General features: G+C 38.1%; 1 protein-coding gene across 1 annotated transcript in view; it reads left to right on the top strand.

The window, feature by feature from the left end:
• The window catches only part of ALOX5 (arachidonate 5-lipoxygenase), a 133,938-nt gene extending 113,309 nt beyond the window's left edge, over positions 1 to 20,629 (top strand). Inside the window, exons 13-14 of the mRNA XM_087726546.1 lie at positions 2,160 to 2,330; positions 18,399 to 20,629. Coding sequence (XP_087582672.1) covers positions 2,160 to 2,330; positions 18,399 to 18,578 — 351 coding nt within the window. The 3' untranslated portion in view covers positions 18,579 to 20,629. The remainder of the gene's footprint in view (positions 1 to 2,159; positions 2,331 to 18,398) is intronic.
• The last annotated feature ends 4,554 nt before the right edge of the window (positions 20,630 to 25,183 follow it).

The raw sequence follows: 25,183 nt of genomic DNA, 5'->3' as shown, positions 1-25,183 counted from the left end.
CGAGTGAGAATCAAACAAGTTGATGAATGGAAAACAGTATTCAACTGCCCATTAGGAATATCAGTTCAAAGGGATGCACTTTAGACTCCAGAAAGCCCCAGCCGTGCAATATAATCAATGAGGTACTGCATGAGCACTTATAGAAAGGGGTCCTAATTTATCTTGATGACATCCTCATCTATTCGGAGATGATGGAGGAACATGTAAAGTTAGTGCGACAGGTCTTGCAGAAGCTTCTAAAAGTTAACCTGTACGCCAAACTATCTAAATGTGAATTCCACAAAACCAGCCCAGATTATCTAGGTTATGGTGTCTTGCAAAGGAGTTGAGAAGGTCAACTGAAAGCCATTTTGGAGTGGCAAGCCCTGAAATCCCATAAGCAGTTACAAAGCTTCCTGAGCTTCTCAAACTTCTATAGACAGTTCATCCCATCCTTTGTGAAAATTGCCCTGCCAATCACAGAGCTATTGAAGATGTGAGGAGGGAGAGAAAAGGCCCAGCCAGTCATTGGACTGGATAATGGAATGCCAAGCAGCATTCAAAAAAACTCAAGAGACTGTTTTCAGCTGAGCCAGTCCTAACCCCAACCCAGAGGAGCCATTTGTGATTCAAACAGATGTGAGGGATGTAGCAGTGGGGGCAGTAGTCCTCCAAAAGAACAGAGAGAGGAAACTACAGCCAAAATACCTCCCAAAAGCTAAATGAGATTGAGATTGGGCAGTCTAAGAAAAGGAAGCCTTTGCAGTGCGATGGGCATTGTTGACATGGAGGCAGTTCCTAAATGGGAGTAAAATTACCTTTGAAGTATGGACTCACCATAAAAACCTAAAGGCACTGAGGACCCCCTGAAAGCTTTCCCCCAAACAAGTATAGTGGACCCAATATTTTAACCAGTTCAACTTTGAGTTGAAATACATTCCAGGAGGGAAGAATTTCCTAGCTGATGTGATGTCCCTCATACCCCAACACAAAAGCACCCGAGAGGAAGTGGTGAGCTCCATTGTTCCAATGAGGCAGCTGGCTACACAAGTAACCACCAGGCAACAGGGAAAAATGAAACCCTCGGACCCTAGTGATCCATTTATACAGCAGATGAAAAAAAGAACTACAAACTGATGCATGGTTTGGAGCCCACTGAGGGGAATTGACTCTGAGGGGAGAAGTGGCTTGGAAGGGAGACAAGCTGTATGTCCCTGACAGCCTACAAATATAGGTCTTCAAGTGAAGCCACGATGCCAACAGGCTGCCACTTAGGGTTCCTAAAGACTTTACACCTGGCTAAACAGCAATGTTTATGTTAATGGAAAATACTTCTGTTTACACAGCAATCCTTACACATCAAGGAAAGAAAGATTTAGGAATTAGAAAATAATCACAAAGCTACATAAATAGATATGATATAAAATGTAAAATGTATATAAATTAGATTAGTAGATTAATATGTATAAAAGAAGTATATATACATACATGTATGGATATAAAGGGGAAAATGCATAATGGAGTTATACCGATGTGGAAATGTTGCAGAGATGACAATGGTGTTATAAAACTGGGAACAAAACTGTTCAATTTTAAAAACAAAAATTTTAAAGGAAAAATAAATAAATAAAGCTTTGCATTAAGAGATTGATTTGTCTCATCAGTGCTTGTTGGGTTGGTTTCATCAGTTGCTTCCCCCCCCCCAAAAAAAATCATCCCCTCTTTCACCCCTCCCTCCACTCTGGGCTGCCAACCCAGAAAGGTTGGGGGATTCTGGTATACTCCTATAGCAATGTCATTCTTTCTTCTTTTTATATTATCCCATATGGATTCTAGAAGGTTTTCATCTTTGCTTTTGTGGATTTCTGTAGATATGTAGTGATCTTGTATGTATAATGTAACTCCACCTCCTCTTTTGTTAGATCTATTTCTTTTCTACCTTTCTAGTGTAAAATACAATTCATGAAGAGGTGGATGCAGGAATGATTCACAATTATTGCTGTGTAAACAGAAGTATTTTCCATTAACATAAAAATTCTTGACTAACTTTGTTTAAGGTCACTTAATTTTATAGACAGATTACATGCCAGCTTGCAATATTATCGTTCCATTGTTTCTTCATTTAATTCCTTAATAATGCCTAATACTTCATCTTACTACCTGTTATCTTTGATTTTCAGTATGATTGGTGCTCCTGGATTCCAAATTCTCCTCCAACTATGCGCTGCCCACCACCTACAGAAAAGGGGAAAACCACCATTGAATATATCATCAAGAGTTTACCTGACAGGGGACGGTCTTGTTGGCATCTTGGTGCTGTTTGGGCTTTGAGTCAATTTCAGGAAAATGAAGTGAGGCTTGTCTCAATATTTAAATGCTTTTTAAAAATTTATAACATAAAAGTAAATTTGACACCACATTCTTCCTAGAAATCTGTTAAATATGTTTATGTGTTTTAGTAGATTAGAGGAACGTATTGTGTACATGGACCACAAGGAAAGCCTTTAATAAAATGCTAAAAATATTCATAAATGTAAAATATTGGCTAGATGATACTACTATTATATGGACTTAACAGTTGGTTGAATGCACACACCTAAAATAATTATTGTTAATGATTCTACTTCATCTTGGAAGGAAATTTTAAGTGAAGGTCCACAGGACTTCACTTGAAACTTCCTTCCAAGAAATTTCACAATTTCCCAGGCTATTGCTCAACATTTTTAGCAAATATTTGAATGAAGCAGTATGGGGGCATTTCTAAAATCTGCAGGTAACACAAAATTGATGTGACTAATACTTTCTTGGAAAAAAAGTTCAAAAAGATCTATATCACCTTGAACAGTAGACTGAAATGAATAGGATGGAATTTAATAGGAGGTTGTATAAAGTTTAGCATCCGGATTGGAAAAACCTAACGCCCAAATATAGGATGGAGGAGAACCAAAAACAATAGGTTAAAATTATAATGACTTAGCCTAAAATTATAAGGAAAGAGATTCAGGCTACACTTCAGTTGGAATATGCTTGTCAGCTGTCAAAAAGGGTTCACCAACAAAAGGGCGAACGACAAAACCGCGCCCAACTAAACCGCGGTGACAAAACCGTATGTTCTAAAGCGCTCCGACGAATGAGCGCTGAATTGCACCGACAACAGCACAGTGACAGAAGCGCACTGTAAAACTAAACCTAAACCTAAACGTAACGCTAACCCTAAACCTAACCCTAAACCTAACCCTTACCTTAACTTAAATCGGCTTTCTGTCAACGCGCTGTTTTTGGTGCGTTGATGATGTCGCGGTTTTAGCGACACGGTTTTGTCAGTGTGCTTTTGTCGTGCACGCTTTTGTCGGGTCACGGTCAAAAAGGTATTAGGACAATTCACCAGGGCCACATGACCATGACCACTTCACCTGGGCTTTTCCAACTCAGCTAAACCATTGCAATGCCTTCATCCATGGCTGGCCATACTGCTGCCACTACTGCTGTGCCACTTCTCCATCATTGCCTAGTCATGGGCAATGCATCGCAACACAAATGGTGTGTAATTTTTTTCTCTTGTCTTTGTGCATGTATGTGTATTAGAGCCTTTGTTGTCCTTGAGGTGAAAGAATAGTGAAGATACTGCAGGGAAATAGATGAAACTTTTATGCAGCTGTCAAATATCTTGTATCACCAGAGACATGTTTTTAAATTATATTAGGGAAATGTTAAAATAAGGTATAAAAAAATACCTTCTCCCTGGTTTGCCTGGGCAGCAAAACAGGTTGAAGATAGCTATGTTCCTTTTTCTTTCTCTGTGCCTTGAGGGAATGTTCCAAACTCATTTAAAAGGGAAGTTTTTATTTTGGATTTTATATATTGAAGGTAGAATTTCTCTATCTGTAAACCATGAGATATGCCTGTCCGCAGATACCTACTTATTTCTGTCCTTAAGTCTGTTTGTGTATGTTTCCCAATGATATATTTAAGCCTTGGACTTTCCAAATTTTGCCTGCATGTTATCCACCTCACCCCGAACCACTTCTCTGTCTCTCTTCATCTCTTATCTGATTGCTCTACAGATTTCTATTGAGCTAATCTGAATCTCTTAAGTCATTTTTTTTCTTATTTTAGTATACCTCTATGCCTTCTGTTAAAATGTGTTGGGAACAGGGCCTGAGGCATTTCTTTCTATGTGTATTGTCGCTTGCTTATTTTCACTTGTTGATTATAGGTCAGGATTCAAAGGCTTAGGGAAGTGGGGCAAAGGGCTGCAAATGTGCCCACCCTCCTTTCTCGGCCTTTCTGTATACTGAATTCTGGAATGTGAGGCCTCGACCTCACTGTTGCCCACTTGAGTCATATTCTGTTATTCAGGGTGTTTTAGGCAATTTCTTAAATCTTTTGTAGGATGTATTAAGGTCCAGGTGCCTCTCCTGATATTTTTCTTTTTGTATCTGTCCTGAAAATTCTAAAGATTAATGGATTTCCATTTTTCCCCCTTTCCCTCAAGAAAAAGGACAAGAGGTCTCTTTTGCGAAATCTTGTGAATATCTTGCTCAAAATGTTTTCCTGATTATAATTTGTTGCAAGGAAAGAGGCAGAAATTGATTGATTTAGATTGTTGAAGAAACTGCAAATGCACAACCCAACAGAGGCTTGTTTCTGATCTCTAGTTTGAACACACTTTACCACACCAACCCCCTTGACATATCCAAAGCTTTTAGCCCAAGCAATTGTCTCCTTTACCTGCTCATTTTCAAGTTTAATACTTAATAAATAACAATATAATTTCTTTATCAGTTTTATATCTGTTCCAGTTAATATCTGGTCTAATTCCATTAACTCTTGTTGTTTATTCTTGTTGTTTTATTTTTATTTATTTTTTTATAAATGTATCAAATCAATGCGTGAACAGTGGGGCCCCTGGGTGTCATACATTCTAATACAAATAAAACTAATAAAGTTAATAATAATTGTTACATTCAGTCAACTTATGTATTTTTAATAATAATATGTGTTTATATTAGGTTGCAATCTATCATTGTTCAATTGTTCCACATTTTTTCTTATTATTACTTATTATTATTACTTATTATTATTACTTTTATTATATGAAAATGTATACACTAATATTCCCCCTTTTCTTATTTCTATCACATTCTAGCTTTTAATCATGTCACCCTTTCTTAAAAGACTTCTCCTTTCTTTCCTATCTAACTTCTAATCATTTCACCTAGCTTAAAGAAAAGAAGTGATAAGCAAAGAGAGAAAAGGAGAAGCAAATCATAACAGCAACAAAAAAGAGAATTCATCCATCCATCATCTCTTGCCTGCTCCAATACTTTTAATTGCTATTCTTTAAGAGAAAGAGAGGGAAAAGGAAGACAACGATAAAAAAAACATCTATCCATCATCTCTTTCCTGCTTCAATACTTTAATTGCTGTCCTTTTTTTTAACTTGCCTTCCAAATTCCTCTCTTAAATCTTTATCTCTATCTATGTCTGTTTCTTGGATATTCAATCCAGATATTCCTCCCACTTCTACCCTCTTCCACTGCCTAATTTCTAGAATTTCTACCCAGAACCTTGTCTCCCTTTCAAACATTTCTTCCAACTCTCTTAACGTATTTCCCCCTTGTTTAATTCATCAATCACTATTATTTTCATTGTTGTCTCCTCTTCTTCCTTCATTTCTTCTGTTGACTCCTCCCTTTCCTGGGCATCTTGGTCTTTGCTCATCAACCCTCGTATGGTATTTTCCATTTTTTCCATAATCTCCTTAAATCTTTTCTCCATGATATCTTTTGAAAAAATAGCTGCATCTCCATCAAAGTCCCATTCGTTTCTTCCTTATAAAGTATCTTGTTTTATTTTAAAAAATTCAACTTTTGTCCAACAGTCCAATAACTATTTATTCAGTCCTTAAGTTACCCTTCAAGGAGTACACTAGTCCCAGTTGTTTATGTCCCATAAGTAAACAGTTCCATTTAAACGTGACCCGTCAAAACCGCGGTCCACTAAAGCGCGCCCGATCAAAGCGCATAGGTGACGTCATCAGCAGCGCAACAAATAAAATTAAAAATAAATTAAGTTAAAATTAAAATAAAATTAAAGCAAGCCGATTCACGTAAAGGTAAGGGTTAGGTTTAGGGTTAGGGTTAGGGTTAGGTTAAGGGTTAGGGTTAGGTTTAGGGTTACGTTAAGCGTTAGGGTTAGGTTTAGGGTTAGGTTAAGGGTTAGCGTTAGGTTTAGCGTTAGGTTAAGGGTTAGGTTTAGGGTTAGGTTAAGGGTTAGGCTTAGGGTTAGGTTTAGGGTTAGGTTTGGGGGGGGTTAGGTTTAGATTTACGCGTTAATTTTAAGTTTACCGCTCACAGCGTGCTGTTTTTGTCACGCTGTGATGACGTCACGTACGCGCTTTCATCGAGCGCGCTTTAGTCTACCGTGGTTTTGTGGTGGAACCCCATTTAAATAGTCCCAGAAGTTATCAAAAGCCTCTTTGCGTCCCCTTTACAGATTCAATCTTCTAGTATAATATTCAAATGTCTCTTTAATTAAATAGCTCCCTCATTTTCATATTTGGCTCTCTTCATGATATAATTATTCCCAGATTTGTAATTTTTCCTTTTGTCAGCAGGTGGTGCTATTCACTTAAATTTCAGTTTACTAGTCGATCATTATTTTGGTTATAAAACAGTTGTAGAAGCAGAATAAGTTTTGTAAGTAAATTATTTCAACATTTTAAAATGCCTTCCCAATTTAGGAATTCAATATTCTGTATGTTTCAAGATCTATTATTTTACTTTTCCTGTGCATTTCCAGTCAGGCATTTTCTCAGAGTGCCTCAGAATTCCTAAACACTGCTTACACATATAGTTCTGAGCAAATAGTTCTAAATTGTTTCTTGGGGTTAGATTAAAAGCAAAAGGAAAATCCTCTCCCCCAGTTCCAGCACAATTCACCTGCTTTGCTCCAGCACATCTTAGATGTTCTTCAGTTGTCCCAGCTTTGTGGCAGCCATTTTTAGGCCGTCTACCACAGTCCAGTGAAGTAGGCTGGGCTGAGAGAGGGGATGACTGGCCCAAAATCAGCCAGTCAGTTGTTAACTCACTGAGCCATTTCTGAACTTTCCTGCAATGTGAAAAAGAGCTATCTGCGGCCAATGTTTTGTTTAGAAGTGCGTCCACCTGTCTTGAAAAAGCAGAAAATGCATAGGACTGTGCATTGGTATGCTGGACAGGGATGCACTTGTGTGAAATTATTTAAACAAAATATGGTATTTTTCTGGGGAAGAAAGGCAGCTGTATAATCCCAGGAAAAGCTGCATAATCCTAGGGGAGAATGCAGCTGCGTTGAAGAATTGCAAACAGGTGCAACATTCCTTTCTCTGTGCTCTCCAAAATATTTTCTTTGCACTTGAATCCAAAATGCAGTGGGGCAAGTAAGAATACACAATCAAGTAATGTTATTTGAAATAGGTGCTTTGTATACTTATCTGTGGCAAGTCTTCCCAGCCACTGTTTTGCAAAAGTATTCACAACAATAAATATCCCATCAGAATCCAAATGTAGGGTTCCAACTTTAGGTGACATTTATGGCTGCTTGTTTTGTTTCTAGTAAAGAAATTAGTGAGAAGTCATCATTTTTATAATTATTCCTGAAGTGGAAGAAACAATTATATAAAAGGCTTCAAATTTAATTGAATATATCATTACAATTAAGCCAAAGATGCAATTCCAGTAAATTAGAATTTGCTCACAGTAATTCACAGATTAACCCATGACAGCAAGTGATAGGAAAGCTCTTTTTACACCTAAGACTCAGAAGAAATAGTATTGAGTTTAATAGACTATAAGTATAAAGGTGAAAAAATGATATATGCAGTGTTATCTTCATTATAGATGTCAAAAGGACAGGATAAACAGGCACCAGGAAGAAGGTTATAAACTGAGGCCCCTTCCCCACCAGAATGGCAGCATCTCAGATAGTGTAACGGCTCATCTCCTAATTTAAGAAAGTAAAGACTCTTGAAACGGATTATTTCAAAAGGAACCTTTAATCAAGCAGGATGGAAACCATTAGAGGCAAAGCAGCATCTGAAACCCTTTAGGCAATACAAATGGGATTAAACTGATAATGACTCCTCCCCTTTGTCCGAATGCAGATTCCGACCAATACACAAGTGTGAAGATGTTTCCTTAACTCTTCTGCCCTGAGAGTTGAATAAGACACATGTTCCCATGGCTATCTCTAGTTAGACATTAAAGTAAGATATTCCACATGGGCACCATAAACATCCCTTCAGAGATGCTGGGACCTTCAGTTTTCCGGTGACAGGAAACCAGTTGTAAAATTATAAAACTCAGTTATTACAGGTACAGCTAGTGATTTAACTCCAAGGGCCCCCTCCTCCCAATTGAACAGTAGTATCACTTTTAGGGATCTGATATGCTGCCGTTCTTTAGAAAAAGGAGAGATCCACCTGTGAAAAGATAGGAAAAGAAATTGCATCATAGTATTTTAACAAGGTTTGTCAGGGTATTGGGAGTGAATTTTTTTTCAATAGGGCAGGGGCCCCAACATGGTGTTTCACTACCCATTCATTTTGGGATGAGCAACTAAGTATTGGGTTTTTCCCCTGTGGGTCCTAGAGTCCAGGATTTCCTTAATTTCAAAATGTTGTTCGCCTTCTATCATGATAGGAACAGGAGGTGTAGGTGCAGGTGGTCTGCGTTGTGAGATTGCTTCTCGTTTGAGTAAACTAATGTGAAACACTAGATGGACTTGCCTGAGTGTCTTTCGAAGGAGTAATTCTACTGTTACTGGGTTAATAACTCTGGTAATCGGGAAAGGTCCGATGAAATTTGGCCCTAATTTCTTTGAAGGCTGCAATGACTTCAGGAATTTTGTAGATACCATAGATTAGGCCTCCTCCGAATTCCATCAGCCGGCCAATGTCGACTGGCAACTACCCGGAGGAGAGCCTTCTCGGTGGCTGCTCCGACCCTCTGGAACGAACTCCCCGTGGAGATTCGTACCCTCACCACCCTCCAGACCTTCCGCATAGCCCTTAAAACCTGGCTGTTCCGACAGGCCTGGGGCTAAAGACTTCAACCCCACTCGAATGGTATGACTGTTGTGCTTTTTAACGGTGTATTGTCTTCATGTTTGTAACTTGTCTATTCCTCCCTTCCCTTGAATTGTGAGCCGCCCTGAGTCCCCCCAGGGAAAAGGGCGGCATACAAATAAAGTAAAATCAAAAATCAAATCAGATAAGTATACTCTATCTCCAACATGGAAAGGTTTGGGATCTACTCTTTTTTTGTCAGCTTGAGTTTTAAAAGCCTCTCTAGCTTCCTGTAATGCTAATCTAACCACTGGCCATGTGTTTCGTAGTTGTCTAGCCATTCTTTAAGTGAAGGAATAGTGGGTTCTTCTGTGGGTAGTTCGGCATGGGGTTGAAATCCTGGCCTGTTGCTACTCTAAAGGGGGTGAAACCAGTGCTTGAGTGCACAGCGTTATTTTGGTTAAAATGTTTTTATTTTCCATTTTTCATTTTCATACAGTCACATATATACTGTGCATAACCGGGGCCATACAACATTAAACAATAATCACAGCAGTTCCTCTTGTCAACAATACCCCCAGAAATATAAATAAAATAAAACTCAAACTCAAACTTGAATAGAAACCCAATATACCTCTTCCGCTCTCCATACACCTTTCTTCCGCCCCCCTCCAACTTACTATCTTCCCTCCATCATTCCCCTCTACCCTACTTCCCCTCCCCCTCTACCACTCCTCTCTCCCAGTCCACTCCCTCCCTTCCTTCTCACCCTCCCTCCCATCCTCTCTCCCGCCCTCTCTACCCCTCTTCCTTCTATCCCACTCCTCCTCCCCTTGGTGTATTTCTACTATATGTCAATGTATTCAGCTTGTCCTATTTTTACGGAGAAATTAAAGAGAAACAGTATACATGTGAAGTCGCATTACGTTGAAATCTAACATATAGTATATGTCCCCCCCTCCCCTCCCCCCAAACACCCCACCTCCCTCCCCCCCCCGACTTCCCAGAGCCCGTACACGGTATAGATTTTTAACAATCACAGTCTAAAATATATTGAGACAAAAGAAATTAAAAAAAAAGGGTTAATAACATCTCTACATTGATCTTAGCTTCTTCCTGTTACACTAACTTTGAACAGTTTAAATCATTCCTGATAGCATAGGCTATCTGGAATTTCTTAGTCCCATATTTGTTTTGTATATAGTCAATCCATTTTTTCCAGTCTCGTTTATATCTTTCATTTGAATGATCTTTCAGATATGCCGATATTTTAGCCATCTCTGCCCTTCCCAATTCCATCCAAACTGGGTTATGATCCGAAAGGACCCTAGCTGCAATCTTTGTCCTCTTCACCCTAGAAAGCAATTCATTAGTGATTAGTATAAAATCAATCCTTGAAAGGGATTGATGTCAGAAAAGAAGGTGAAGTCATATTCCTCTGCGTTTCTTTCTCGCCAAATGTCTCTCAATTCAAAGTCGTCCATCATGTCAAAAAAAGGTTTGGGTAGCTTAGCTCGCATTTTAGTGTTTGGGCGAGAGGTCTTCTTATCTCTTTTAGTGTCTATCACACCGTTCCAATCACCCAGTAGTATACAAGACCTATAATCCCACTGTACTAATTTAGCATGAAGATTTCTATAGAATCCGTCTTGCTGTTGATTAGGAGCATAAATTCCCAAAAGTAATGTCTTTTTCCATTCTAAGATTAGATCTAGCACGATATATCTTCCAAAGGGATCTGCTTCAATTAGTTCAGCTTTGATGTCTTTTCTTAAGTATACGACTATACCATTTTTCTTTTCCATAGCAGAGGCTGCAAAATGTTGACCAAGTTTTAAGTTAATCAAATATTTTTGATCAGTTGATTTGATATGAGTTTCTTGCAAACAAATTATATCATTCTAAACTGTTTGAGATAGTGAAATATTTTCTTTCTCTTCTGTGGAGAATTCAGTCCATTGATGTTCCATGTTAAAATCTTAGTTTTCATCTTTGGTTACCTGAAGCTTTTTTAGAGCCTCCTGCATGGCCTGGTTAACCTTTGGCCTAGCTCCTTCCACGGCTTCTGAGCTTGTTGCTGTAACTCCTTGATCGATGGCCGGAGATTGTTGAAGTTGTTGCCTTTTAGCTTGTTTTTCCATTCGTCTGGTAATCATACGGCTGGATCTTTGTTCCATAACACCTTGCCCTTCTGGGGAGGGGAGATGATACATCTTCTCTGGTAGTTGTGTAGTTTGCTGTCTGTCTTGTCCTTCTTGTGGTCTTTCTCCAGATCCAGAAGGGGCAGGGTGTCCCGCCTTCAAAATATTGTGATAAAAATCTCGAGCTTTCCATACAGAGTTGAGACGATATCTTTGCCTGTCAAAGTATAATACCAAATGGCGCATCCCATCTGTACTGTATCTGATGGTTTCTGAGTTCTTCCACTAAAAAAGCATAGTCTCTCCTGGCTCCTAGCATTTGAGGTGGTATTTCTTTCAAAACAGTCAAATCCTGGCCCCCAGTTTGGAGCCTAGTGTTATAAGACTCTTGTAGTATCATGTTTCTGAGCTCTCTTGTAGTAAAATATATAACTATATCTCGGGGGAGTTGCTTCTGTTTTGCCACCCAAGAATTAACGCGATAAATTTTATCGATCTGCCAGTCAAAGTTAGACCCCGGTCTTCCCGCCAGATAATCAAAAGCTTCTGAAAAAATCTGTTTCAAGTTCTCCTGTTTATCCTCACGCAACCCCCTTACTCTTAATGCCAGCTCCATCTGCCTGTACTGTATCATAATAATTTCTTTTTCAGCGTTTTCAACTTTTTGTTGCACCACCTCAGTTTTGGATGTCAAATTGGTATTAGCTTCGTTAAGATCCTCTAGCCTATCTTCAATTCCAGAAACATGTTCTGTCAGTACAGTTACAAGTCCCAGCATATCATCTTTCATTTTAGCCACCCTGGTATCAATTTTTTCATACAGGTCAGGCTTAAGTTCTTTTATCTCTTCTTTTATCTCCCCTTTTATTTCCTCTTTGAACTCTTTCAGTTTGTTTTCCACTTTGTAAGTTTGTTAGTCAGCATGTTATGGGCTTCACTCAGTTCTCTCAGAAAGAGTTCTGTAGTTAGTAACTCTCCAGTAGGGGGCATAGAGGGCGGTGGCTGTGACTTTGTACCAAGTATTGGCGATGTACTTCTGGGGGCTGAGGAAGAGGGCGGTTCCAGATTAGGATTTGGTTTTGATGCCATTCCAAACTTTATCTTCAAGCAATTAGGAAAACTCTACTGGCCCGCTATACAGTTGTGGAATGATATTTTTTTTCTTTTTTTATAATCTTTGTAGGACTTTGCAGAAGGTTTGCAGAAGGTTTCAAAAAATAAGCATTGTAACAAAACAGTTCAGCATATTCACCACTGCTTTGAATGTCTCTATATTAGCAAAGAGTCTTTTAAAACTTTAAAAGTGAAACTAATTAGTAAAGATCTGTTGGCCGGCTGTGAGGCAAAATAATTCACTCCCTTTCTTTGAAGTTTTGAAACTCCATATAATTAGATAAACATTGTTACTCAGCAATTCAACTGGCTCGTCGCCATTTTAGACGCCTCTTTAAATAGATAAAATAACGGATGAGGGTCTTGTAAAAAAGAAGCTAGGATTTAAATAAACAATTAATGCTCTCGCATACGAATTCTGATCGTTTTGAAATCAAGTAATTCAATCTTTGAACTGAGTGGGAGGGAAGCTTACTTGGGGCTGCAGAGCAGCCGGAGAATTCCAGCACGGAGCAGTTCTGCCTTCAGCTGGCCCCCCTTCTCTTCACAGACACAGAAGCTGCAAAGATCAGAAAGGCATTTGCTTGACAAAACTTCTCTCCTTTCCCTTCTTTTCCCGAAGAGTAAGGTGTCTGTCAGATGTCTGGTAGATGATCATCTTAACAGATAACGCGACTGGTAACACGGGAGCAGCTATGTTTAGCTGCTACCATCAGTAAGTCCCACCCAGGAAACTGAGTGCACAGCGTTATTGAAGGTCACTTCTACATAAGGTAAAAGATCAACCCAGTTATCCTGTTGAAAATTAATAAAACATCTTAGGTATTGTTCTAGAACCATGTTCCAATTTTCAGTTTGACCATTGGTGCACGGATGGTGACTGGAGCTCAATCCTTGGGTAGTGCCAAGTAAGTTTAAGAATGCCCCCCAAAATTTTGAGGTGAATTGGACCCCTCTGTTGGAGATGATTCTCTGCGGGGCTCCATGAAGGTGATAAATGTGTATCAGGAATAACTTGGCTAGACTTTTGGCAGTTGGGATCGTTTGGCATGGTATAAAATGTGTCTGTTTTGAAAACAAGTCTGTTATGACCCAAATGACAGTATTCCCTGTGCTTTCTGGTAGATCGACAATAAAATCCATAGCAATCTCCTTCCAGGGTGCTGAAGGCTCGGCTACCTTCTGTAACAGCCCTGGCATTTCTTTTAGCTGCTGCACAAATTGGACAGCTGGCTACATAGCTCTCTATGTCCTTTTTTTAGTGATAATCAGCAAAATTGCCTTTTAATTAGATGTAAAGTTTTTACAAAACCAAAGTGTCCTGCTAGTTTGGAGTCATGGCACCTTTCCATTAAGTACAGTCTTTGGTTAGCTGGAACATACAACTTCCCTCCCACCCAAGCTAGGTTATCTTTAATCAGGCAGCTGTCTTTGTGGCTCAAAAACCATTCATCGGTGGTTAAAGCTTGTTTTAAAAGTTTGGGTGGTATCATTGTCCTCATTTTTTCTGGGATCTGGTGGTTACTTTAGCGGCTAGTTATTGTCTTGTATCATGGGTTTGATTAAGTTTGGCTTCATACTATTGTATTGCGGTTTCCTGGATAGTGCATCTGCCAGAAAAAAATTTCCCCAGGGAGGTATCTGAGCGTAAATTCAAACCATTTAAAGTACTGAACCAATTGTACTTGTTTTGGAGAGAGTTTCCTTGGGGTCTTTAGGGTTTCTAAATTTTTATGATCCGTCCAGACTTCAAAAGGGATCTTACTCCCCTCTAGGGAATGTCTCCAGGTTAAAAGAGCCCATTGAACTGCATAAGCCTCTTTCTCCCAAATAGCCCACCTTTGCTCAGATTCATTCAAATTTTTGGATGTGTAAGTGAATGGTTGTAATTGGTCTTTCTCATTTTTCTGAAGCAGGACCGCTCTTATCGCCACATCCTTAGCATCTGCTTCTATGATGAACGGTTTCTCTGTGTCCAGGTGCTTTAGGATTGATTCTGCCGAAAACAGACGTTTAAATTTTTCAAATGCTGCTTGGCATTCCATTGTCCAGTTCAAAGGCTGCTTCGGTTTCGGGTTACCCTCCCTCTTCGTTTTTAAGATCTTGGTGTTGGGGAGAGCAATTTGGGTGAAAGCGGGAATAAACTGCTGGTAAAAGTTGGTAAATCCCAGGAAGCTTTGCAACTATTTGCATGTTCTGGGTTGTTCCCAGTCAAGTACTGATTGCACTTTCGAAGGATCCATTTCTATACCCTGGTGTGAATGCGGTATCCTAAGTAATCAATTTTTTCTTGGTGGAATTCGCATTTCGAGAGTTTAGCATAAAGTTTTGCAGAACAAAGCTTGTTCAGAACCGCCTGGACTAGTTTTACATGTTCTGCCTTGGTCTCAGAATATAACAAAATGCCATCGATATAGACTATGCAGCCCTTATATAAATGCTCCTGCAACATTTCGTTTATTAATTGCATAAATACTGCAGGGGCCCCTTGTAGCCCAAATGGTAGCACTTTGAATTGATAGCATCCAAGATGGGTGTTAAATGCCATTTTCCATTCATCTCCCTCCTTAATTCTGATACGGTAGTAAGCCTCCCTTAAATCCAGCTTTGAAAAAATTATCCCTTTAGCAAGGTGTGCTAGCATATCCTTCATGAGTGGGAGTGGAATATATATTTTTCATACTGATAGAATTCAAATTTTGAAAATCGACACAAAGGCATTTAGAGCCATCTTTTTTCTCTCTAAACAACACTGGGGCTGCAACTTTTGGCCGGGCTAGTTCAATGAAACCCCTTGCTAGGTTTTTTCTCAATAAATGCCCTCAGTTCTTCCAGTTCCCTTGGAGACATGCTATACATCTTGGGTTTAGGAGTTTGGCTCTGGGTAGAATTCCTATCGCACAGTCAGTGGAGTGGTGGGGGGAAAGCTCATCAGATGCTTTTTCGCTAAAAACCTCAGCCAAGTCATTATATTCTTTGGGTATGCCCTGGGTTGGCATAGTGTAAGCAGGCATTACTGTTTCTAGGTGCTCTGCCCCCTCAGTTTCTTTGTCTGGATTCTCAGCAGAAGTCATGTGCATCAGGATGTCTTTGTTGTTGTTGTTGAGCCAAGAGTCAGTTAGCAGCGTCAATTTCATTGCTGCGGTCAGCTTGTCCTGGCTGCAATATGGTCTGGCCTCAGGTGGTGGCTTGAGCTGCCATTTGGTTGGGGTGAATTATGGCATGAATCACCTCCTCCCTCCAACTGTCATACTGCGGTTTCCTAGATAAGGCATCCCCCAGCAAGTTCTTTCCAAGAACTTGCTTTGGAGACAGTTTTTTAGGGCTTCGAGGTTTTTATGGCCAGTCCATACCTCGAATGGCATGTTCCTCCCCTCTAGGAAATGTCTCCAGGTGAGTAGTGCCCAACGGAACGCATAGGCTTCTTTCTCCCAAATGGCCCATCTTCTTTCCATGGTGGTGAATTTTTTGGAGACACAAGCACATGGCCAGAGTTGTCCCCCTTTATTCTTTTGCAACAGCACTGCCACTACAGCCACATCACTGGCATCTACTTGGATTATGAATTGCCGTTCTGGGTCAGGGTGTTGCAGAGTGGGCTCCTGGGCAAAAAGCCAATAGACTGCTTTGGCTTTGGCTTTGTCAGTGATGGCCCTGTTTTTAACAGTTCAGTCCAGAGCAAAGTGACTTCTGCAAATGCCAGGGTGAATTGCCTGTAGAAATTAGCAAATCCCAGGAAACTTTGTAGCTGTTTGCGGGTCCGTGGGGGGGTGCCAGTCTAGCACTGCTTTCACTTTTCCTGATTCTATTTCTATCCCATCGCTGGTAATATGATAACCAAGATAATCCAGGGAGGTCTTGTGGAATTCACACTTTGATAGTTTAGCATAGAGTTTGGTGGCTATACGTTTTTCCAGGACCTGCCGCACCAGCTTTACATACTCTTCTAGGGTCTCCGAAAAGACAAGAATGTCATCAAGGAGCACCCCTTTGTACAGCTGTTCATGCAGCAACTCATTAATGAATTGCATGAAGACTGCAATTGGACCCTTGTAAGCCAAATGGTATGACTTTGAATTGGAAACTACCAAGTCCAGTTTGGTGAACACTTCAACTTTGGCCAAGTGGTTCAACATGTCCTTCATGTGGGGGAGGGAGTAGGTGTTTTCTATGCAAACGGCGTTAATCGTCTGGAAATCAATACAGAGCCTTCCCCGCTATCTTTCTTCTCTTTGAAGAGAATAGGGGCTGCTACTTTTGACTTGGTTTGTTGGATAAAGCCCCACTCCAAATTGGCATCAATGTATTTCCCTAAATTCTCCATTTCATAGAGCACATCTTAGGCTTTGGTAGTTTTGCCCCAGGCACGTACTCTTGTGCAGTCAATGGGTCAGCGAGAGGGGAGATAATTGTAATCTTCCTCACTAAAAATCTCTTCCAAATCCCAGTATTTGTTGGTATTTGCTGTATGCCTGGAAGTTTACTGTCTGCTGCAGGGGCTGCAGGCTCTGGACTATCTGTTTTATGGGATTCAATTGTCCCCGGGTGGCCTTCTGGCTTCATGGGGGGGTAGCGGCCCAATGCCTAGGGTCAAGTTTCAAATGCTGTCCTTCCACTTTATTGTAGGTGCCCACTTGTCTAACCATGCAAGCCCCAAGATGATTGATTCATTCATTTTTGGTGCTATGATGAATCTGAGGAGTTCATGGTAGCACCCTATTTGCAACTTCACTAAGTCGATGATTAGCTTGGCCGGAGTCCCTCCAATTAGCATCCGACTTGCTCAAACCAGATGGGATGGGCTAAGGGTCTTATGTGTATGCCCGCCTGCTCGACAGTGGACATGCTGGGCATACACACAGTATGTATCAGTATGTTTCAGTCATAGGTTTCATCCCACCAAGTTTCTAGTATTCCATTTAAATACCCTATCTACCTTCATGTATTAATAATTCGAGTTTACCCTGTTTGTTCTAAACTTTGTGAATTTGTATATAGGCACAAGATTTTTACATCTGACTCTGGGTATGCTTCCTATGTCTCCTATTTGATGTTTGAGCTAGTCATTTTCTGAAAACATTTTTCCCAGTCTTTGTATTTTTTATGGTTTATAAAATAAGCCATAAAAGTTTGTGTATTTTTGTGTATTTTATATACAATTTCCTAACAGAATCTACAATCTTGTCCAGGTGATAAAAGATATTTGACAGCTGCATAAAAGTTTTATCAATTAGTTTCTATGTATGTATTAATTTGTTTCTATTTATGTATTCATGTATTTGTAAATTTCCTTTCATATAAATTGGTTTACATTAGAGCAGAAATCGAGAGGGAAATAGAACAGAAACCGAGGGGTGTAAAAACAGCATAACAGAGCAAAATCAAAATAATGCAATATTTCCAGTTTTCAATTGGTTCTGACAGGTGCAAATGATAGGCATTACGTTTTTGGTTTTGTTGCTGTATGGTTACATTGTTGCCAATATCAGAAATACAAAAATATTGTTGTCTCATCATATTAATTTACATGCACTGAATTGATTCAGAAACTTTGTATTTGTTTTGTTAGATTGAGAGGGGGGTTACCCAACCCCCAATCTCAGTCTCATTAGAGACTCCTACTCTTGACAACAGTCTGTGGTCTGGCAGATAGCTTCCTAGCCTTTTAAAAATCCTTGAATACCTGGCCTTTTTTTTCACAAACGTAGCTCTGACATTGGATACCTACAAAGTTGCATAAGATGGGTAGCTATATAAATGAAAAGAAGTGAGAGAAGCAATGAAATAGAAACAAGAAAATGTCGACGCTTTTCAGAAAATTAATTTGCTTTGGAAATTGAATCAAATTATCTAAATTAAAATTTGGTGCAACACTCTAGCACATATAAAAGGTTAAATGTACTAAAGTAATGACAATAAGAACAAGCTTCAGTAATGATAATGATGAACTGGTACATAGCTTTTATGTTTTGGATTCAGTTACCTACATCAAAGGATTTAACAACTAGTACTTTGTGAACTGCAATGAAAATCTTTGCTATATTCTGATTATAATATTTGTAAAACTTTGTCTACCTTTTCCAATATGTTGCATTTTTTTGGTCTTCTCCATTCAGGTGTTTCTGGGAATGTATCCAGATGAACACTTCACAGAGAAGCCAGTGAAAGAGGCCATGAGGAAATTCCGCAAGAATCTTGATGGAATTACGGGTTACATTGCTGAACGTAATAGGAACAAAAAACTTCCCTATTATTATCTTTCCCCAGATCAAATTCCTAATAGTGTGGCTGTCTAATTGTTTTTGAAAATTAAGAGTTAATGTAGGAAAATTATCTGAAGGATTTAAAAAAATTATAACCATCTGTCCAATATGGTATAGGATCTCCTGCTTGAGCAAATGGTTGGATTAGAAGACCTCCAAAGTCTCTTCCAACCCTATGTTTGTTTTAGAAAGTACTTCTAAAAAACTTGCTACTTTTCTACTATCTTTTAAGTAAAATACTATAATGGTTTAATATTGCTGATTTTTAAAATAATATACTTTGTAAATGCTATACAGAGCAAATCTTATTTGACACTGACCATCAAATATTTTAAAACTACCCAGCAAGTATAACCAGCATAATCAGTGGGAAAGAAACCAAAAATAGCAATATTTCAAGGCACAGTTCTCACGCTCTGTTTGTTTCTTTACTGCAGATGTGAAAACCAGTAATGATATGCATTAACACTAACAAATGCATAAAATGCTTCTGTCATCATTGTGTCTTTTTAATGAAATTAAAGGGTACTAGCTTTTAATGCAGCATACTTTTGCCACATTTAAGAACTCATTTCAGAATTATCACTATAGAATGGAATGGAATAGAAAAGAATAGAAAATAACAGAATAGAACAGAACTTTATTGTCACTTTACACTTACATATGTACATTTAGATATGTAACAACTATCTTTTCAAATACCCTGAGGTATCTGATTGTACAAGACAGATCTCAGAATTGGTGGTAGAATTCAATTCAGCCAGAAAAGTTAAGTTTTGACCCAGATGTCCGATTTATAAAAGAAACATATACTCATGTTCCTTTAGTTGTATAAAGCAGAAAGAAATAGTTCATTTTTGGACCCACGTTTTCTCTGCAGAGTTAACTCAAGCATATAAGAGGTGCTGTAGAACTGAAATGAGTCAGAAAACTTGGGTTTCGAGGAAAAGTTCAAATGTGTTCAAATGTGTAAAAGAAACATATTCATGTTCCCCTTGCTGTAAAAAGCTTAAAAACTACATCTTCTCATCTCAGTGGTAGAACTCAATTCAGCCAGAAAAGTTGAGTTTGACAGTTAGCTCAGATTCATAAAACAAACACATATTCATGATCCTCAAGTTCTGGAAAGCTTGAAAAATGCATTTTTAGATCCCACCTTTATATGAAGAGGTAGACTAAAGGCATATCTCGATGGTAGATCTCCAAAGCCTGAAAAGTTGAGTTTTGATGCATAGCTCAGATTTATAAAAGAAACACATATTCATGAAACTCAGTCTCTAGAAAGCTTGGAAAGTGCAGTTTGAGAACCAACCTTTCCATGAATAGGAAGACCAAAGACATATCTCAGTGGTAGAAAACTCCAAAGTCTAAAAAATTGTGTTTTGACGAATAGATTCATAAAAGAAGCACATATTCATGAGAGTCAGTCTCTGGAAAGATTAAAAACTGCATTTTCAGATCTGACCTTTCAATGAATAGGTAGACCAAAGGCATATCTCAGAATTGGTGGTCGAACTCAATTCAGCCAGAAAAGTTGTTTGATAGTTAGCTCAGATTCATAAAAGAAACACATATTCATGAAAGTCGACAGTAGAAAGCTTGAAAACTGCACTTTCACATCCAACCTTTCCAGGAAGAGGTAGACTAAACGCATATCTCAGAATTGGTGGTCGAACTCAATTCAGCCAGAAAAGTTTGATAGTTAGCTCAGATTCATAAAAGAACCACATAATCAGGCTCTCGAAAGTTGAACTCAATTCAGCCAGAAAGGTTTTGACAGCTCAGATTCATAAAAGAAACACATATTCATGATCTTCAGGCTCTGGAAAGCTCGAAAAATGCATTTTCAGATCCCACCTTTCCATGAAGAGTTAGACCAAAGGTATATCTCAGTGGTAGATCTCAATTCAGCCAGAAAAGTGGTTTCACAGTTAGATTAATAAAAGAAACACATATTCATGAAACTCAGCCAACACCAGGTTCATATTACCATATGTAGTGGACTTACACAGAAGCTAAAAGATATTGGACTAAGATCCACACATGGTTGGAGAAAATGACACAAAAACGTATAGACTTTAAACCAGAGACTTTTTTTATTGGGAATTATACCAGAAATATATAATAGAGACTTGAAATATTTGATTGTAAATGTTTTAACAGCAGCCAGAATTGTATTTGCAAAAAATTGGAAAAATGAAAAAATACCAGCGCAGGAGGAAACTATTCAAAAAATTATGGAATGTGCAGAAATGAGTAAATTGACATTTGAAATTAGAGAACAAGAAGATGAACAATTTTATAAGGTTTGGGATTTGTTTTATCAATGGTTAGATAAAAAATCAAGGTAATGGAAAAAGTGGGAAAACTTTTTATATTTTAAGAATAATAGAATGATATATGCAATACTATAAGGATTTAGCACTGTTAAACAGATTAGAACAATGTAATGGAATAATGTTGTATGTATGATTTCAATATATAGAATATTTTGTTTAAAACATAGGAATAATAATTACAGTTGAAAAATTGACATTTAATAATAATGTACTTATGTTTATCTAATGAACAATTTGTGATTCGATATATAATTGTAAGTGGTGACCATGTGAAGGACCCCCAAATTCTTATAACCAAATGACACGCTATATGAAATGGAAGAAGGTTGTATGTCTTTTATGTTTTTTGTTCATTTTTGTTTGTTTAAAAATAAAAAAATAATAAAAAAATAATTTATATTTTAAATTAACTGAACAACTAATTTGCTGGTAATAACATTTAATTTAAAATAACCAGGTTTCTTTCTTTGCTTATTTGTTTTGTTCAGCACTTCCTTCTATTATGTATTCTTTCTTTAGACCAAATATCACCTTCAATTCAGATATATACATCCAATATAGCATTGAGCACAGAAATCTCCTCTTTGAACTCAAATGAATTGAGAAAAAAGCCACGGATCTAGAATATTGAATATATGTTTTTAAACACTGGCACCTCTGTTGTCTCACAGTATGTATTTTTGGCAACTATTTGAGTGAAAATTTAATGGAGTCAATATGTTTCCTCTAAGAGCAGATCTTAACCTTGCAATTCAACAGCTGAAAAATTATAATTGTCTACTTGGTTTTGCTCTGAAAAGCAAAAGGATGCTTCATGTCTCCTGTTCTCAAGACTCAGTTTCTGCTCTTCCTTATAACTATCAGTTTTCATTTGGCTTTCTATGCAAAGAAATTAACCTTCTGATAGGCTTGCTTTTCAAAGTAGTACTTAAAACCTTGATTAATCATATATGCATATTGGAATCTTTTATCACTGTTTTAAACAGTAGCAGTGTAACACTGAATCAGCATTGACTTCATGTGACTGATTTATTTTCTTGTCAAATGAACTCTTTAATAATTTGCATTTTAGAGGATTGACTCTTTCAATAAAAGCAATTTAATTAACTATCATGTTCTGACAGAGCGCACTTAAGCACTGTCATTTATTGCAACTGAACAATAATTTCCATCAAACAGAACATGTCAACTATTTTAATGAGCTATTTCAACCTTAGCAGGGTTTCATCTTAATAATAAAAAATAAATCTCAGGTTTCTATCAAACTGTGATTACTAAGCACTTCTCATTAATATTGTGATAGACTGTCACTACTTATTCACCAAATGATCAGTGCTTAGAACTAATCGTTAAGTGATTTTGCAAATCAAAGAAAGATGGAGGGAAATGGCCAATAATATTAGCCTTAATTTGTTTGTCAGTACCTTAGAATTTCACTGTTACATTATTACAGTCAAAATGTGTAAGAGGGCAAAGTCTTACAAAATTCCACCAAATGCCATAGCCAAAAATACATGCATTTCAAGTTGAATTCCAATATCTCCTAAGGATACCAGAGAGCTGATGGTATCTTATCTGAAACCTTAGAATGGTATTTTCAATTATGGAACTTAATTTTCCAGGGAAAAAAGACATATTAATGTAAATTGGGGTTTCTTTAAAGCAAAATATGATATTTATTTATTTGTTTGTTTGTTTGTTTTCTTACTTGTTTGTTTGTTTCTATTAAATTTATACACCACCTGACTCAACAACTCTGGGCAGCTCATAAGAATCAAACAAAGAAAATTTTAAAACAATGAAAATATAAAGATAAAAATGGCAGAATAAAATATTGGGGCAAGTTAGATATTTTTGTTAATTCTTTAAAGGAATCAGAAGCCAGCATAGTCTACTTAATTTCAGGTAGCCTGATGGTAGTTTTTTAGTTTAAATTCATAATATAAAAAGGGGTCAGAGGGAAAATGAACAAATACTGTTTTCGAAACAAAGAAGTTTAGTAAGATATACCAAATGATCTATTGCCTTAATTTTTAGTAAAAAGAGTATCCTTGCCTCTTTTTAATGTGCTTTATCAGAGGAAGAGCATCTTTCGTTATGAAAACTTGCTTCCAACTTAATGATGTGACAGATGTCATCTCCCCCAAATCCTATCAAACAAAACCTAAGAACTAATTTGGTTTGACAATTTCATTATGAAATTAAGTTTAGCACAGCTAAATATGTATCTGCAAGGTGAATTATGAAGAAAGTCTGATCAAAAGGATCAATAGATAAATATTAACAAATAATTGAGACACTTTAGGACAAAACTCAAATGGGAAGAAAGGGGGCAATGTTCATAATTGTTGAAAGAGAAAGTGCTGAAATAAAATGGAGGCTGATTGGTAAGAAAGTTGGTGTCAGCCTCGACTTTGCTTGCCTGCTATCGGCTGCCATAGAAACGGGGAGGGTGGGAGCTTGTGGTATTTGGGAGGGGAATTACTGGTACTGGAGGAGTTATCAAGAAGGGAGTTTTGTTCTCACCATCTTCTGCGCATGCTGATGGCTCGTGTTTGAGCTTGGTCAAGGTCAACTGTCTCTGCATATCAACTGAATGAGGCCTTTTGAAGATGCACCCTACATGACACCTTAGGGAGTTGCAGATTGGACATTGGGTTGGGGTAATTGGGGGGACGGTGCTGGGTAAACATTTGATATGTACACGTTCGCACCTTTTTGACTCAGATCTTGCTTTTCTTTCACTGCTTTCATTTCATATCCAGTAAAAGTACATTTTATCTCTATTCAAATGGTGTTGGGGATTTTCTTTCTTGGTTATTGAAGGAGGCCCACCTGACAGTTGGTTTATTGATGAAGCAGAACCACCACAGTGTATGGTTTTGGATCAGCTGATCAAGTGGTTATATGGTGAATGGATCTTTATCGTTTCTGTAACTAAGGTTTGGGCAATATGGGCTTTGTGTTCTGAAAGGGTGTTGGGTAATTATTATTGTGGCTGATGGCTATGTCCTGTGTTAGATTTTTGGGTGAGGGGCTGCTTGCTCTAATCCTATCACTCTGCTTTTGTTAGCTGTCAAAATTTCTGTAAGGGGTTTCAAAATATCTTGTCTTAAATGGACTTCTGTTGGCAGTATTTCTTTTTGCTTATGAATGGAGCCATCTAGATATTTGGCTTCCTCTTTCAATAAGCTTGTTATCGCCTTAGGTGCCTGCATCTGCAGTTAGCTTCTTGTTACAATGTTTTCTTTAGACATCTGGCTGGAATGTGGAATGATTTAAGGCAGTTTTTTATTAGCATCTTGGTCTTTTGGCTTTTCTAAAGCTTTTTCTTATGGCTAATATTTCTAAGACTTTTCCTTATGGTTAATATTCTATTTGAGATAATGGAAGATGGATTTATTTTTTCTTACAGTCCCCCATTTTGTGCCACTTCAAATATTTTCTGAAATATTTGTACTTTGCACAACTTAGTAGATTTGGTATTTGTTGTCTTTTTGGCTGCCAAAAATGTGGCTGGCATCAGGGGTGAAATGCTACTGGTTCGGGCTGCTTCCACAGAACCGGTAGTAAAAAAGTGCTTTAAAAAGTAAAAAAAAAAGTTCCGACAATTAGTTGTGCAACAATCAGCTATACTTTTGCTTTTACTTTTTTTTAGCACTTTTTACTGGTAGTAAAAAAATGCTTAAAAAGTAAAAAAAAAAAAGTTCCAATAATCAGCTGTGCAGGATCCTCAGAACTTTTAAAAACTTTTTAAGCATTATTTTACTACCTCTACGTCCGGACCGGTAGTAAAAAATGTTTTAAAAAGTTTTTTAAAGTTCCCACAATCAGCTGTGTGACAATCAGCTGTGCCTGATCCAGGCTATTAATAGCTTTCAGTCAGGGAGGAGTTTCTTGACGTCGCAGTGAAACGACAGACTTTCTTTGAGCTCCGGGATCGCCACTGAATTCTGGTCGCCTGGACAGTCCAACTGGACCTAAACCATCCCATAGAAACAGTGACAGGTAGGGGTATACCCTGTCAATCCCAGAGACACCCGCAAAGTCTCTAGTGATCTGGGAAAAAGCCCCTCTTGCCACTGACTATGAGTCAGCCATTAGGCTGCTGGAACTCCTGACAGCTCTGTAACGCAAGGGCAGGAGAGAAGCATGCTGTTTTGGTGAGAGTTTTAATTTTTTTATTGGAGAGAGAACATCCTAAATCTGGAGATTTAATTCAAAATAAAGACTGATGAGAGAGTAAGCGGCAGATTAAAGGCATGGTCAATTGAAGGTTTCCTTTTTTCCCTTTTTACT

The sequence above is a fragment of the Thamnophis sirtalis genome, unplaced genomic scaffold, assembly GCF_051295495.1.
Source record: "Thamnophis sirtalis isolate CommonGarterSnake01/CBP01778 unplaced genomic scaffold, rThaSir2_p1.2 scaffold_12, whole genome shotgun sequence".
NCBI lineage: Eukaryota > Metazoa > Chordata > Lepidosauria > Squamata > Natricidae > Thamnophis > Thamnophis sirtalis.
This window is presented reverse-complemented; position numbering and strand designations above follow the sequence as displayed.